We start from the raw sequence: 17,408 nt of genomic DNA, 5'->3' as shown, positions 1-17,408 counted from the left end.
CCTAGTAGTGCAACTAACTACTGGATAAAGTAGTCCTATTTTTAACTTTCTGAGGAAAGTCCATGCTGTTTTCCAGAATGGCTGCACTGGTTTGCATTGCCACCAACAGTGCAAGAGGGGTCTTTTTCTCCATATCTTCATCAACACTTGTTGTCTCTCATGTTCTTTTTTATTTTAGCCATTGTGACAGGTATGAGTGATAACTCATAGTTTTGATTTGCATTTCCCTGATGATAAGTGATGTTGAGCATCTTTTCATGTTTTGGTTGGCCATCTGCATGGTTGTCTTCTTTGGAGAAATGTCTGTTCATGTCTTCCCATTCTTTAATTGGATTGTTTTTTGAGTACTGAGTTGCATAAGCTCTTTATATATTTTGGATACTAACCCTTTATTACATACGTCATTTGCAAATATCTTCTCCCATTCAGTAGGTTGCTTTTGGTTCTGTTGATTTGTTTCCTTCACTGTGCAGAAGCTTTTTATCTTGATATTATCCCAACAGTTTATTTTTTGCTTTTATTTCCCTTCCCTCAGGAGATACATTCTAGAAAAATGTTATGTCTGATGTCAGAGAAATTACTGCCTATGCTCTCTTCTAGGATTTTTATGGTTTCACATTTAGTTCTTTAATCAATTTTGAGTTTATTTTTGTGTATAATGAAAGAAAGTGATCCAGTTTCATTGTTTTGCATGTAGCTGTCCAGTTTTCCCAAAACCATTTGTTGAAGAGATTGTCTTTTCCCCATTGGATATTCTTTCCTCCTTTGTTGAAGACTGATCATATAATTGTGGGTTTATTTCTGGGTTTTCTATTCAGTTCCATTGATCTATGTGTCTGTTTTTGTGCCCGCACCATACTGTTCTGATTACCACAGCTTTGTAATATAACTTGAAGTCTGGAATTGTGATACCTCCAGCTTTGCTTTGGCTATTTATGGTCTTTTGTTGTTCCATGTAAATTTTAGGATTTTTTGTTATGGTTCTCTGAAAAATACTGGTAGTATTTCTATCTTACTTTTAGAGAGAAAGAGAGAGAGGGAGGGGTGGGGAAGAGGACTGGAGGGAGAGAATCTTAAGCAGTCTCCATGCTCAGCACAGAGCCTGATGCAAAATCCAATCCCATGACCCTGCGATCATGACCTGAGTCAAGAGTCAGATGCACAACTGACTGAGCCATCCCAGTGTCCCACTGTTGGTATTTTGATAGGATTGCATTAAATCTGTAGATTGCTTTCAGTAGTATAGACATTTTAACAATATTTGTTCTTCCAATTCCATAAGCATGGACTTTCTATTTCTTTGTGTCATCTTCAGTTTCTTTCATCAGTGTTTTATCATTTTCAGAGTACAAGTCTTTCACCCATTTGGTGCAATTATAAATGGGATTGTTTTCTCAATTTCTTTTTCTGCTGCCTCATTGTTATAGAAATGCAACAGACTTCTGCACATTAATTTTATATTCTGTGACTTTACTAAATTCATTTATCAGTTCTAGTAGTTTTTTTTGTGGAGTCTTTAGGTTTTACTATATATAGTATCATGTCATTTGCAAATAGTGAAAATTTTACTTTTTCCTTACCACTTAGACACATTTTATTGCTTTTTGTTGTCTAATTGCTGTGGCTTGGACTTCCAGCACTATCTTCAGTAAAAGTGGTGAGGGTGGACATTCTTGTCTTGTACCTGACCTTAGGGGGAAAGCTCTGTTTGTCCCCACTGAGTATGATGTTTGCTGTGGGTTTTTCATACCCCACTGTGTTGAGGGCTTTTATCATGAATGGATGTTATACTTTGTCAAATTGTTTTTCTCCAACTATTGAAATGATCATATGGTTTTTATCCTCTTAATGACATGATGTATCACATTGATTTGCAAATATTGAACCATTCTTGCATCCCGAGAATAAATCCCACTTGATGGTGGTGAAATGTTTTGCTGGATTTGGTTTGTTAGCATTTTACAGAGAATTTTCACATTCGTGTTCATAAGGGTTATTGGCCTGTAGTTCTCCTTTTCTGTGGGGTCTTCATCTGGTTTTAGTATCAGGGCAATACTTGCCTCATAGAGTGAGGCAATTTTGGGGAATAGTTTGAGTAGAATAGGTATTAATTCTTCTTTAAATGTTTGGTACTATTTGCCTATGAAGCTGTCTGGTCCTGGCTTTGTTTGTTGGGAGTGTTTTGATTACTGAATCAACTTCATTGTTTGTAACTGATCTGTTTGAATCGTCTATTTCTTCCTGTTTCTGTTTTGGGAGGTTTTATGTTTGTAGAAGTTTATCCATTCCTTCAAGGTTGTCTAATTTGTTGGCATATAGGTTTTCATAATATTCTTTTACAATTGTTTGTATTTCTGTAGTGTTGGTTGTTATTTCTCCTCTTTCATTGGTGATTTTGTTCATTCGAGTCTCCTTTCTTTTTGTTTGGATGAATCTGGCTTCAGGTTTATCATTTTTTGTTGATCTTTTCAAATAACCAGCTCCTGGTTTCATTGATCTTGTCTTTTTAGTTTCTGTATCACTTATTTCTGCTCTAATCTATATTATTTCCTTCTTTCTGCTGATTTGGGGTTTTGTTTATTCTTTGTTCTTGTTTATTCTTTGTTTGTTCTTTTCTAGCTCCTTTGGGTGCAAGGTAAGTTTGTTTACTTGAGCTTTGTTCCTGCTTTTGAGGTAGTCCTGTATTACTATAAACTTCCCTCTAAAACCACTTTTGCTGCATCCCAAAGGTTTTGGACCATTGTGTTTTCACTTTTGTTTCCATGTACTTTCTGATTTCTTCTTCAATTTCTCAGTTGATCCAGTCATTGTTTAGTAGCATGTTATTCAATATCCATGTATTTGTGGTTTTTCTAGATTCTTTCTTGTGGTGATTTCTAATTTCATAGCATTGTGGTCAGAAAAGATGCATGGTATGACTCCTTGCTGAGCATGGAGCCTGATGTGGGGCTTGATCCCACAACTGTGAGATCATGACCTGAGCCAAAATCTAGAGTCATACACTTAATACACTTAACCAAATGAGTCACCAGGTGCCTTTCATCTTTTTAAAGTCTATTTTGTCAAATATAACACACTCCAAAATCAATATAAAAGAGCTCACTCTTCATTGTGTAATCTATTGCTTCTCTGTTGCCTCTTGTCAGGCTGTTCTGTCTTTAAGGGCTGGTACCCAACTATTATTCACTCTCCCAGCTTGCCCCAGGCTGAGTTGGCTGACTTTAAAGTTCCAAGTCACACTCCAAACACATGGAATTCAGTCCCTCTGGTTTTCAAGGCCGGATGTTATGGGGATTTGTTTTCCTTGTGTGGGCTCACTGGTGCTTTCTCCTCTCCATGACTATAGTTCCCTCTGCACTGGCGGCAACTCCCAACCATTTCTGCCCTTCCTACCCTAATGCAGCTTCTTCTCTACATTTAGTTATGGAGTTTGTTCTGCCAGTCTTCAAATTGCTGTCTGGTTTACTGACTTGGATAGGTTGCACTTAGAATCCTCCATCTTCTTGGCACCTCCTCCATTTCTTCCAACCTTTTGTGCCTTTGTATCTAAAACGAGTCAGCATACAGGTGATGTTTTTTTATCTGTCCTCCCAATTTCTGCCTTTTAGTTGGAGAATTTACATTTAATTACTCATAATGGACTTCTCCTGGTTATATGTTTTCTATATATGTAGTTCAATTCCTTTTTTCATAACTGAAATTTTGTACTGTACAATTTTTATTTCCTTTATATTTTTATGTATTAGGTATATTCTTAGTAGTTATTTTTGCAATCACAGTATAACAATTGTGATTAAAACTAGATTGAAAAACTAGATCATAACAATCTAGCTTGAATAATACCTATTACATTTCAATAGTATACAAAAACTGCACTTCTGAATATATTTGTCCCTTTTTATATTGTTATTGTCACAGCTTACATCTCTATACATTGTGTGCCCATTAATATGGATTTATAATTACTTTGTACGTATTTGCCTTTAACTCATGCAAAAAAAAGAAGAGTTACAAACCAAAAGTATAATGCTGGCTTTTATTTTGAATGTGGTTACCTTTACTGGTGTTCTTTATTCATATGGCTTTAAGTTATTGTCTATTGTCCTTTCATTTCAGCCTGAAGGACTCCCATTATCAGGGAATACCTTACTTTCTCTTTCATTCTCAAGGGATAGTTTTGCTGGATATATAATTCTTCATTGAGTTTTTTCTTTCAGTACCTTAAATAGGTCATCCCACTGCCTCTCACTTCCATGGTTTGTGATGAGAAATTAGCTGTTAATTTTATTGAAGCGCCCCTTTTACATGAGGAGTTGCTTCTCTTCTGCTTTCATTATTATTGTCTCTACTGTTAAACAACTTGACTATGTGTCTCAGTGTGAATCCCTTTATTGTGTTTGGAATTTGTTGAGCTTCTTGGATGTGTAGATTCATATATTTCAGATATGGAAGGAGTTTAGCCATTATTCCTTAAATATCAATTCTGTTCCTTTCTTTTTCTCTTCTTCTGGAACTCCCATAATCCATATGTTGGTGAGCTTGATGGTCTCACAAGTCCTTTAGGCTGTTCACTTTTCTTTCTGCTCTTCAAACTAGATTTCAACTATTCTATCTTCAAGTTCACCTTTTTTTCCCCCTGCCTACTCAAATCTGTTGAATCCCTCTGGTGTATTTTTGCACTTCAGTTACGATAATCTTCAGCTCCAGAATTTTTATGTGGTTCCTTTTTAATAATATCTTCTGATATTTTTGTTTTATTCATTGTCTTACTGGTTTGCTTTACCTCGAGTATATTTAAGGCAGCTGGTTTAGAGTCTCTAAGAAGTGCAGTGTCTGGACTTTCTTGGGATGGTTTCTATAAATTTAACTTTCTTTTGAATGGGCCATACTTTGCACTTTCTTTGTATGCTTTGTGATTTTTGTTGTTGAAAACTAAACATTTGAATATTCCAGCATAAATCTGGAAATCAGAATCTCCCTCTTCCCCAAGGTTTGTACTTCTTAATTATTGAAGACTTTGCTGTTTTCAGCCAGTATTTTAACAAAGATTTCTTTTAATGCCAGGATCTTTAAAAAACAAACAAAAAACACCTGTCCCAGTCTTTACGGACTGGCTCTGTGCTGGGACACTCTTAACACTTAGACTATTGACAATTCTGTCTCAGCCTTCACTTCCTGCTTGCACCCAAGTCTACAGATCAGCAAGTGGTGAAAGTGTGGGGTCTTCTCAGATCTTTTCTGATATTTCCTGTGCTAGGCATGCATGTGGCTTTCCACATGCTTTTGAATGCCCTAATATCCCAAAGAAACCCTCTCCCTCACTTTTCTTCCCAGGTTTTAAGCGATCTATTGTAGGTCTCAAGTGTAATCTGTTGCCCCAGGTGGTCTCACTTTTTAAAAATTATTTCCTTAACATGTTTTCAAGCAATGCCTGCTGCTTCTCCACCCTAAGTTACAAAATAGGCAAACCAGAGATAAGCACCTTACATTAGTCCTTCAGGATGGCCCACAGACAGGTAAGGGCAGACAGACAAACAGATAATTTGTGACTAAGTCTACTCTGTTCTCCCCCTGGAACTAGGGACCAGGATCACACACAGAATGTGAGCTCCTGTCTTTAAGACTGCTGCCAATTGGCAAGGAAGGGCAAGTAAAATGCCACAATGCTTTCTTACTGTTTTTACATTTCTTTTTTCTTAATACAGTGTTCACTTGGTTGCGGTAAACTCTCGTTTCCCAGTTCTGACAAAGTTAGTTCTGACAGTTTCTGATACTTCTGAAAATCTGGAGGTGTGAGTGTATGGAGCTGTCTACTCCACCATTTTCCTGATGTCACTCTACATTTTTTAAAACTATCATTAATTATATGTAGAAGAGGAATTCCTTAGCTTTAAAAAAAGGCATTTCCATGCTGTGATTTAGACCTGCATTTCTGAAAAGATTTCAGTGATAAGGAAATGTTAATTCTGGCATCTCAAAAGAAAACTGTCTTGGTCAAATAAATTTGGGAAAAGTATATGAAAAGCTCTGAAAAGTTGGAAAAGACCTTGCTTTTTATTTGAACCAAATATTTCCAGTTTTACTTAAGAGCCTTTCTTACTGATACTACAGATTAGCATTTGAAGAGCAGCTGTGTCACTATGGTAGGACAAGAAAAGTGGTCATAGTTCTTCAACTAGGTGTTGGGTGTCAGGAAGAGGTGCAGAGAAAGGCATGACTAGTACTCTTTGGGAACAAATATGAGTCAAAACCCCTTCTCCCCAGGAGTCCTGAGATAGATGAGGAAATACACGACAAGGAGGCCCCAGGTGATGTGAGCTGTATGAGTGGTAAGTGCTCAGAAAGGCATGAAAGGCAACATGGGGAGTGTGGGGAGGGACAGAGTAAATGAGGTTACAACCTGTCTAGAGTGAAATGCTGGGTGATCACCACAAGCTGGATGGTGGTTTTTAGTGTGAGCTATATTTCCAAACAAAACAAATGGGTCAGTGTTGTGGGATGCTACTCTTGACATTGTTTGTTTGTTTGTTTAGGGCACCAAGTAGATTCAGTCTATGGTTGGGGTGGAGAATGGGAGCTGGTGCTGCTAGTGCTGGACCTAAGCTGACAAACTGAGGAAAGAGGAAAACTTTTATTGCAGGTATTTACACCATCATTTCCCTTCCCAGATTGTGGACCCTTACAGAGCCAGTGTAGTAACTGACTCTCCTTATTTCCAATGATGCCCAGAAGAATACTGAGGGAAAATGGACTATATAACATGATAAGACAACAATGATATTTCCTTAACCTGAAAACAGGAATGGAGAAAAGAGGACCTCTTCAAACAATGAAAACAAACCAACCCTACATTTACATCATTTTATTTGAATGGCTGGAAGAGTGGTTGTAATTATTCTGTCCATCCATCCACCTGGATAAACTCTGATTATCCATATAAGACAAAAATGCTCAGGGATTCTGAGCATCCCTTAATTCCATTATCATTCTGTGAATAAACTAGCCAGATAAATGCAATCATGAAAATATATCCTGTTAATGTCAGTTCTTCTCAAGTTAATTTATAGATTCAAAGTAATCCCAATCAAAATCACAGCTAGTTTGTAGATAGTGACAAATGAGTTCTAAAGTTTATGTGGAGAGGCAAAAGGCCCAGAACAGCCAACACAACAGTGAAGAACAAAGCTTGATGGTATTATCTGACTTCAAGACTTACTATAAAGGTACAGCAATAAGACAGGGTGGTAATTAGTGAAGGAAAAGGCAAATACATCAATATAACATCAGTGAAACAGAACCGAGGGCCTGAAACAGACCCACACAAAAATGGCCAACTGATCTTTGAAAATGGAGTAAGGACAATATAATGCAGCAGAAATTGTCTTTTCAGCAAATCGTGCCAAAACTGGACATCAACATGCAAAAAAATAAATCTAGACACAAACCTTACACACGTCGCAAAAATTAAGTCAAAATGGATCAAAACCTAAATGTAAAACGTTAAATTCCTGGAAGAATTTTGGAGAAAATCTAGGTGATCATGGGTATGATCATGACTTAAAATCTAACACCAAAGGCATGATCATGAAAGAAATCATTGGAAAGCTGGACTTAAGACTGAAAACCACTCCGTGAAAGACAATGTGAAGGAGTGAGAAGACCAGCCTTAGACTGGGAGAAAATATCTATAAAAGACTATCTGCGATAGGACTGTTATGCAAAGAACTCTTCAAACTCAACAATGACAACCCAATTGGAAATGAGCAAAGACCTAAACACCTCACCCAAAAAGATATACAAATGGCAGAAAAGCACATGGAAAAATGTTTAACATCATAAATCACTAGGGAATTGCAAATTAAAACAACAGCGAGATAATACTACATACCTGATAGAATGGTCAAAATCCAAAACACTGACAACATCAACTACTCACGAGGATGTGGAGCACTAGGAGCTCTCAGTCATGGCTGGTGGGAATGCAAAATGGTACAGCCAACTTTGGAAGACAGTTTGGCAGTTTCTTACAAAACCAGATATGGTCTTACCAGTGATCCAGCAATTGTGTTCCTTGGTATTTACCCAAATGAGTTGAACAACAAACAGCAGCAGCAGCAGCAGCAGCAGCAGCAGAGAAAAGCAGCAGAGAAAAGCAGCTGGACGGTGAAAGTCCTAATCTCACAGCTGTCTGCTCTGGGTCCAACGTGCATTGGGAAGGAAGGGAAGCAAACTACATATGCACACCTGTCAGGACATAATACAGCCATCCGGCCAACAGGACAAGGAGTCACAATTCTTGAGGATCCTTTTGGTTAAACAGATGACAAAGCAGAAGCGTCGCTCCCACACCACATCTGTGAAAGCTGGGGAACAGCATCCATGGAGCAGAAGCCTCTTCTGCTGGGCTTCCAAGTCCCATATGACTGGCTATAGCACCTTCTCTCTTTCCAAGGCCAACATATAATCTGAGACCGCAAACACCTTGAAAATTCACTGCACATGACAATCTACAATGAGACCAAGTGTTAAAACAAAAATTTATTAAAATCCATTTTATATAGTGTTTTAGAGACAAAAAAATGGAGAGTCCTCAACATTCAGGCCAACTCTATCCTCAGAAGTGCTTCGGGAGAAGACAGATTCCTTTGCCCTTCCCTCCAAAAGATACTTCTGTTTATGCTCCTGAAAATGATGCATCGCATGAAGTCAGATTCCTTTGCCCTCCCCCCCCAAAGAATGCTTCTATTTATACCCCTGAAAATGATGCATTTATAACCCCAACTCTCAAGGACAATCCCATTGAGATCCCCAAACCTCTGCAAAGTGAAGAGATATGAGCAGAGAACCTTCTCAGAATAAAAGTGCCTCAGAGGCGTAGTGCAAGAGATACATAACATGGTGACTGCTTCAGAGGAGTGTGCCCACTCCCAGTAGGTGGGCTGTGAAAGAGCCTGAGGGCCCAGCTGGGCAGCCACTAGCTGCGGAGTGTGGCCAGACGGGACTGCATGGCCTCCAGGGCCTCTTCTTCCTCCTCATCTTCTGATGCGGCCATGGCTCCTGAAGGTTCAGGCTCCGGAAGGGCGTCGGTCACTTTACTAGGTGCTTTGCCCAAGGCCCCTGAAACGAAACAGCAAACAAATGAACAAATTATCATTTTATTTTTTATTAAAAAAATTTTTTTTTCAACGTTTATTTATTTTTTGGGACAGAGAGAGACAGCATGAATGGGGGAGGGGCAGAGAGAGAGGGAGACACAGAATCAGAAACAGGCTCCAGGCTCTGAGCCATCAGCCCAGAGCCTGACGCGGGGCTCGAACTCACGGACCCTGAGATCGTGACCTGGCTGAAGTCGGACGCTTAACCGACTGCGCCACCCAGGCGCCCCCTATCATTTTAAAGAAGTGGTCCCTTATCCTCTCTGCCTTTCGTACCTGAAGAGCCTAACAAGAAACAGAAAAGGGGCAATAAAACAAGCTGTTCGCGGGCGGATTTGCTCACTGTGACAAAAGTGCAAACGCCAACTTGTGATGATACCAAGGTCATAATAACGGAGGATTCGGGTTTTAAGAAATTTGGTACTGCCACTCTTGTTCTAAATTCCTAAACACTATTGAATACTTAAGTTTCAAGATTCATGAAGATGTTACATGTCTCTCAGTAAAACTAAACTGTTTTTAAACTTCCACAAAAGGTTTTCCTGGAGGAACTAGTCTTTCCCAACAATTTAAAAACAAATAATTAAATAATTTTACAACAGATAAAAATTAAATCTCACGAATTTTTTTGTTAAACATAAAACCCAAACTCCAGAAGTAAAAATAAAGCTTGAAACTTCATTAACCATTTTTCAGAGATGACTGTTTTTGTTCATCCTCTTTCCAGTCTTTTCTTATAGACATGTTTTTTACACACGAGCATGTATTTCAATAACAAGGCTCTTCTCACACATTATATTGTGAATGTCTTTCCATGTCAATGAACGTATTTCCACACTATCACAGCTATAAAGTATTCCATTAAAACAGATATAATTCAACCAGTATTCTATTAGTATCCATTTAGGTTATTTCAAACTTTTCAATATGATAAATAATGCTACAACAGACTTCCTTGAGTTAAATCTTTCAGCACATCCTTAATTACTAGTTTAAAATAAATTCCCAGAAATCAGTCTGACAGGTTGATGGCTTTTGACATCTACTGCCTAATTGCTTTCAAGAAAGTCTATAGAAATTTAAGCTCCCCTGGGGCGCCTGGGTGGCTCAGTCGGTTGAGCGTCAGACTTCGGCTCAGGTCATGATCTCGCGGTCTGTGAGTTCGAGCCCCGCATCAGGCTCTGTGTTGATGGCTCAGAGCCTGGAGCCTGCTTCAGATTCTGTGTCTCCCTCTTTCTCTGACCCTCCCCCGCTCATGCTCTGTCTCTCTCTCTGTCAAAAATAAATAAAACATTTAAAAAAAAATTAAAAAAAAAAAAAAGAAAGAAATTTAAGCTCCCAACAGCAGTGTTGTGAGAGCAGTTTCTCCTCACCATTCTGAAAACTTTAGGAATTTTTAAAACTCTTTGCATTTTTAAAAGATCTTGAAAAAAAAAGAAAATTAAAAAAAAAAATAAAAGATCTTGAAAAATAAGCACAATATATAGCTAACTTGCATAAAGAGTCACTGCATTGCATTTACGTCATAAAGAAAAAGGTACTAGGTAATTTAGTGAATGCAAGAAGAATGACCATAAACGGAGGAGAGAAAGTCGAAGAGTCTCAGGACATACCTGCTGTGATTTCAAACAGAATTTTGTCAATTTCCATTTCTGCTGCTTCTTCCATTTCTTCCTGATCATCCATGCTTTCAAAAGTATCCTCTAACATTTCTTCTATGATGCCAGCCTAAACACAGAAAAAATCACGTCACGTCCCTCAACTGGTAAAAATGTTCCTCACAGAAACATCTGTGGGTCCAGTTCCACCTGAGCTCTAGTGTCTGTAAGTCCAGACCACCCTTTTGACGGTGAACACTCAAGACAGATGGTCATGAGAAACAAGGATGCTGTCTGTCCTCTCTGAAGAAAGGCAATGGCCATAGGGAAACTTCCCAGACTCAGCACCAAGGTTGGACGGGGGCCTCTGTCAATGGAGCCTCTCACAGTAACCCAGACAGTAATGATGGCACTTGGGGAACAACTTGTTGAAAGTGAGTGTGCCCTGAGCTGTCTTGGGAAGCATGAGCCCTAACGTTGCAAGCAGAGTCCGTGAGCACCGGACTTGAAACACAGTGTGAAAGCTGAGTGGAGTCTTAGTGGGCACTATGAAAAGTACCAAGAGCAGAGTGGGGCTCCACGGAACCCTAAAAAGGCCTGAAGAGTACTTCAGCACGTCCAGGTCACAGCTGCTGGTGTAGGGCCAGTCCAGGGGGTCTGGCAAGGATCAATCAATTCACCAGAGCCTCATCCTCCATTCCTGACAGAATTGATCAGACAGCATTTCTGGACCCAACAAGGTAATGCCCAGACTCTACTGGAAGCCTTGTGCCTGGAAGCCTGAAGCCAGCCACTCAGCCTCCTTTCTCCTCGAGGTAGCAGGGCTCCAGTATGGCACACAAGAAAACTGTGCTCAGGGCGCCTGGCTGGCTTAGTTGGAAGAGCGTGCGACCCTTGATCTCTGTCTGGGTCGTGAGTTCGAGCCCCACACTTAAATAGATAAAACATTTAAAAAAAAAAAAGGAAACTGTTCTTGAACACTTGCCAACACAGGCCAGACCCGCAGTCTTCCTTGCCAAGCACTGTCCTCAGCTCCCAACTAGGACCCTACTGACTGTTTTTTGTTTGGTTTTGAAGTAAAAGGTCAGAACAGCATCCTCCAATGTCAGAAAGAGGCCCCCTGGGGAGAAGAGGTGGGAAGGGACGGAGAGGCAGAAAGAAAGCAAGGGTTCGGGCTTCTGAGAAGCTGCCAATAGAGAAAAATCCTAACTGCTTTGCCACTTGCAACAGCTGAGCCCCTTGCTTTGTACCTAATCCAGTGATTCAAGGAGCAGAAGGTCACCTGTGACAGCTCCAGCCCTGGTTCCCTGCACTCGGCAGAGCATGACTCTCACTACCTACGCTGATGCTATCAGATGTAAAAGCAAGCCCTCTCTCCTGCCTGCCTTTGTGCTGCCAGAACACTCAAGTGACTCCTAATAACATGAATCAGAATAACCATATTCTACCCATTCTCAGATCCTTTCCTCTCAACCAAAATGAATAAACAGATTCAATTCAGATTCAATTCAATGGCCTGAATGAATGGATGTCATCTCAGTGCTGGAGGCTACTGAAAAGAGGTGCAGTACATGCTGGTTAACTAGTTACACGAGCCTCCTGGAATCCTGACTGTAACAGCCTTCCACATCCTGGAGGCAGAAACTGTTATCATTTATCCACCTATTCAATCAGCAACCATTCATCAAATGCCTACTCTGTGCCACACAAAGGACAGGGGCTGGGACAAATGGAATGACTAGTATCATGTCCCTGCCCTCGAGGAGCTGGGCCCCTACCACAGGCTTCAGTTTGTACTTGGGGATGTATATCCTGGAGTGACCTCAGTAACTATTATCTACTACATGCAGGCCTTCCTCCAAATCTATACTCCTTTCACTATTCAGAAACCACTGTGGCAAAGACCCCAGGTTCTTAAAGGGGCTTCCCCTCAGATCCTAGTGGTCACAAATTTAGAATTTAGCGGGCCTAAAGTCATTCCAAGAATTACCCTGTTATCCTGTTCTACATGGACAGTCATCACAACTTGGGAAAAAAGATCCACGTACCACTTTTAAAGGACACACACTCCTGACCCTGGTCCCTCCTTCCTACTACTGCCCAAGGATTTCTCATCCCAAAGACCTAGGTTCTGAGCTTTATATGTTGCTATTGGTTTTCTCCAGTTCCTCTCCCCTATGCCTCAGAGTCCCGCATATAATTCAAGTTCATAAATGAAATTCCCTAGGAAGAAGAAACGCAATTTCTATGCACAAGCTGAAGTATACAATGTTGGCTCTTAGGTCACAAGTCAAAAGTGTGAAACACACCTGTCTGAGATACTTCCTACCACCATTTCTGAGGCAGCTCAAGCAATAAGGTCAGACATCTGTGCTCCAAGCCCAGATCTGTCACGACCAAGGCCACTTAGGTAAATTACCTGGCAACTTGAAGACTCAATTTCCTCCTGCGTAAAATGGGGTAAAAAAAATATCTCCCCTACAGGGTCACTGGGAGGACTCTATAGGACAGCACGTGTGACGTACCACTGGCTGGCAGGGAACTCAGTAACAGTGCTCTTCTGAGCCTTGTCCCTCCCTGTCTGAAGGCCACCGGTATAGGTCCTCTCCAGGCCCTGATCCTGGGGGTGGCAGGTACTTACTGCTTTCGGTTCTCAGTCTCTCCTCTTCTGGCCTAAAATAGGCGACATTAAACTCCACAGAGTGTGGGCCAAATCCAGTCCACTGCCTGTTTTTGTAAAGTTTTACTTTGACACAGTCATGCTCATTTGTTTATATTATCTATGGCTGCTTTTGTGCTACAAAGCAGAGTTGAGTAGTTACAACAGAAATGTATGGCCCATAAAATATAAAATACATTTTATTATCTAGCCCTTTACAGAAAAGGTTTGCCAATTCCTGGTCTGGAACGACTTCCCTCCCCAGCGTCACTAATACTCCCCTGAGGAAGACCCTGGTTTCTTTCTGTCTCCCTGCTCATGTTGGAGCCTGGAAACTCTAGCTCCCTGAATCTTCCACCTCCCCTTGAGCCTTGGGTATACTTTCACTTCTTCTAAGGAACACTGGCAATCTGACCCATCCTCTGCCATGCTCAGTTCAGACAGTTTCAACCAGTGCTAATAGCTGCTCCTCGGTCTTCAAAATCATTTCTGTCCGGCAACAGTGGTCCGTCCATTCCCACCCAGCCCCAGCCCCCTGCTCTGCTGGAAGTGACTGCTAACTGTTTGGAATAGGATGCAGAGTTGGCCCCAGGTCACCTTCATCATCTCTTTGGATAGCTCCCTCATGGTGGCCTGGATTTCTGGGATCTTCACAAGGCTCTGCATGGCCTTCATCACTTCTGTGCTCTTCTGTAGGGAACCGGCCACTCGCAAAACCGCTGAAAAGGAAAAGGAACAGGATCGTTCAACAGAATGTGACACAGGATTGGGAATAAAGCATGACAGTCAGGTGCGCCTAGGTAGCTCAGGTGGTTAAACATCTGAGTCTTGATCTCAGCTCAGGTCTTGATATCAGGGTTGTGAGTTCAAGCCTCGCCCTGCGCTCTGTGGCAGGTGTGAAGCCTAATTAACAACAACAAAGAAAGAGTGATAGTCAAATTATAAGCTATTCTAATAAAAGAGAACAGTAGTAGGTAGACTCCCAAAACTATCTGTGAACCTACATTACTATGCTAGTTGACCAAGAGACTGACTTTTCTAAACCGTACACTTTAGCTACAACAGGTACAAACTCTGAGCATGCACACCATCCGGCTGATGTGGAAAGCAGCCTGAAGGCGTGCATCTGAGCTTTAGGGAAGGAAGCCCGCTAGGAATGACTGTGATACTAGGACAAGTCACACGGGAGGAACAGCTCTAGATCTTGCCAGGGCCACACTGGAAAATACAACACTTTAGGCTATACACAACTAGTGTTCCCCATACACCAGCCTATGGATGGCTGCTGCTCTCTGAGGGCCCTGTCACTAGTCCTCAGGAAAATAAGAGAAATCAGGATGAGATATATAGTGAGTCTACGTGTTGCTGTATGGCGGTTACAGTTCCTCGCTACGGAAACATTTTCTGTAGTTCGATCATATACACACTTCTATATAAGAAATCACGGTAATAGCAAATGATCATCCCTCTGCCCTGCACCCTACCCACTACCACACACACATCTTTAACATGTCAAAGATATGGCAGCCTTCCAAATCTGTTTTGCAATATCATGAGACTTAAAGTTCTGAGCTGTCCAACAAAACTGGCACAGAGACTGCCTGAGCACTGCAGTGCCTGGCTAAGCTACGAGTTACTAAAAATTTACCCATCTGAATCCAGACTCTAGGCAGCTCTCACATGTAAGGGAAAACAAGAGGCAAGGAAACAAGAGTGACCAGGGAAATAGCTGAGTGACATACACACCATTTTGCGATTTTTCTAAAGGAGTAAGGAAGTTTGTTAGTTGCAGAGAATTCTTCATTTCTCCTTAACATTGGAATGGGGAAGTGAAATACTGATCTATTAAGATTAAGATTAGTATATATTACAGCAGAAATATCAAGAATCTGTATGGCTGAAATAACAAATTATATATGCCATTATAATGATACAAAAAAGTTTTAAAATATTAAAGTTACTATTGGCTATTATAAAAAGGTAAGTGAGGGAAAGAAGGGCAAAAATAAAGTTTATTCCATATAGTTCTTTTTGAACTATAAAGTTTGATGTCTACGCAGGCCCATGTTTTATCCTAATTTACATGCTGAGTTTCCCACAGAGAATGCTTGAACATGACATGTGTTCAATAAACTTTTTTGAGTTGAATTAGTAAAAAAATAAAAATAAAAAGATGGGAGCTAAAGAAAAAAACTGGTGTGATAAGTATTAAATACTAAAACATTTGTACTTTGAAAAGGGTATGAGTTTCTGATTGTTAAAAGAAACAAGAGAGGTGCCTGGGTGGCTCAGTTGGTTGGGCATCTTGACTCTTGATTTTGGCTTAGGTCATTATCTAATGGTTTGGGAGTTCAAGCCCTGTGTCTCCCTCTCTCTCTGCCCCTCTCCTGCTCTCTCTCTCTCTCTCTCAAAATAAACAAACAAAAAAAAAAAAGAAGAAGAAGAAGAAGAAAAGGAAGAGTATAGTGGGAAAAGAAGAAGCAAAAATAAACTTAGAAATAAAACTAATCCCAAAAGACTTTAATTTGATTGCCAATCAGGATTGGGGGAAGTAGATTTTTAAAAGGCCAATGCTACAATGGAAACTCAAAACAAAGAAAGATGAATATACAAAGAAAAATAAAAGACTAAAAACTAAAATGTACTTTCTATGTTCCACAAGGAAAGAAGCATGTGAGGAAGATAAAAACTGTAAAAAAAGAATGAGAAGTAGGCCATAAGCTGGAAGAAAATATTTGCAAAAAACAAATGAGAAAGGAATGTTTATCCAACGTATGCAAAGAACTCTTAAAACTCAGTAAGAAAATGAACAATCCAATTAAAAATGGGCAAAGACCTAAACAGATACCTCACCAAAAAAGATGGCAAAAACCCCGCAAACCCCACACAAAAAGATGATCAACATATCATTAGGGAATTGCAAACTAAAACAAGGAGATACCACTACACATCTATTAAAATGTCAAAATCCAAAACACTGACAACACTCAATGCTGGTGAGGATGTGGAGCAACAGCAACTGCTGGTGGGAATGCAAAATGGTACAGCCACTTTGGAAGACAATTTGGCAGTTTCTTACAAAATTAAACCTACTCTTATATATGAGCTCCTTGGTATTTACCCAAATGAGCTGAAATGTACGTCTACACAAAAACCTGCAGATTGACAGCTTTCTTCATTATTGCCCAAACTTAGAAGCAACCAAGATGTTGCTTGCAAAAGAACAACAATAATGGAGCAGATAAAGCGTGGTATATACAAGGGAATATTCAATGTTAAAAAAAGCTCTCAAGCCATTAAAAAAATGAAGGTAACTGGGGCACCTGCGTGCTTCAGTCAGTTGGGCATCCGACTTTGGCTCAGGTCATGATCTCACAGTTTTTGAGTTTGAGCCCTGCATGGGGCTCTGTGCTGACAGCTTGAAGCCTAGAGCCTGCTTTGGATTCTGTGTCTCCCTCTTTCTCTGCCTCTCCCCCACCGTGCTCCCTCTCTCTCTCTCTCTCTCTCTCTCTAAGTAAACCTTAAAAAAAAAAATGAAGGAAATTTACTTACATGCATATTACTAAATGAAAGAAACAAATCTAAAAGGCTTACTTAACACATTGTATCAGTCCAACTATATGACATTCTGGAAAAGGCAAACACTATGGAGACAGTAAAAAGATCAATGGTTGGTTGGGGTGGGAGGGAGGAGTGAACAGGCAGAGCACAGAAGATTTTTTAGCTACACATATTTCACAATAAAAAAAGAATCTCCAAAAAGGTTAGAATGATACAGAAAACAAGAGGTTAGCATTATAAAAACTACCTGACATTTAAAATTAGAAAGAGCAAAGTCACACGGGAAGGGATCATGACATGAGCCTCATTGCCTGGTTATAGCTCTTTCTGCTAGTCCCTCCCCAGCCCACCGCCAGATCTTCCTGCTGTTTTTCCAGCATTCCAGGCTCCTCCAGCTGCAAGGTCTCTGTATGCTCCTCCCTCAATATGCAGGGC

The 17,408-nt window shown here is 40.3% G+C and overlaps 1 protein-coding gene across 3 annotated transcripts in view; it reads right to left on the bottom strand.

The window, feature by feature from the left end:
- Nucleotides 1-8,518: 8,518 nt before the first annotated feature.
- LOC112864346 (E3 ubiquitin-protein ligase RNF103) overlaps nucleotides 8,519-17,408 on the bottom strand; it is a 110,809-nt gene continuing 101,919 nt past the window's right edge. For all 3 annotated transcript variants that reach the window (XM_086700654.1, XM_086700652.1, XM_025927413.2), the window contains 3 exons: nucleotides 14,010-14,131; nucleotides 10,769-10,883; nucleotides 8,519-9,117 (listed from right to left, as the gene is read on the bottom strand). In XM_086700654.1, coding sequence (XP_086556780.1) covers nucleotides 8,975-9,117; nucleotides 10,769-10,883; nucleotides 14,010-14,131 — 380 coding nt within the window. In that variant the 3' untranslated portion in view covers nucleotides 8,519-8,974. The remainder of the gene's footprint in view (nucleotides 9,118-10,768; nucleotides 10,884-14,009; nucleotides 14,132-17,408) is intronic.

Source organism: Puma concolor, chromosome A3 (assembly GCF_028749965.1).
Source record: "Puma concolor isolate L17-30 chromosome A3, mPumCon1.1.hap2, whole genome shotgun sequence".
Classification (NCBI taxonomy): Eukaryota; Metazoa; Chordata; class Mammalia; order Carnivora; family Felidae; genus Puma; species Puma concolor.
The sequence above is the reverse complement of the archived record's forward strand: the minus strand, read 5'-3'. Positions and strand labels throughout refer to the sequence as shown.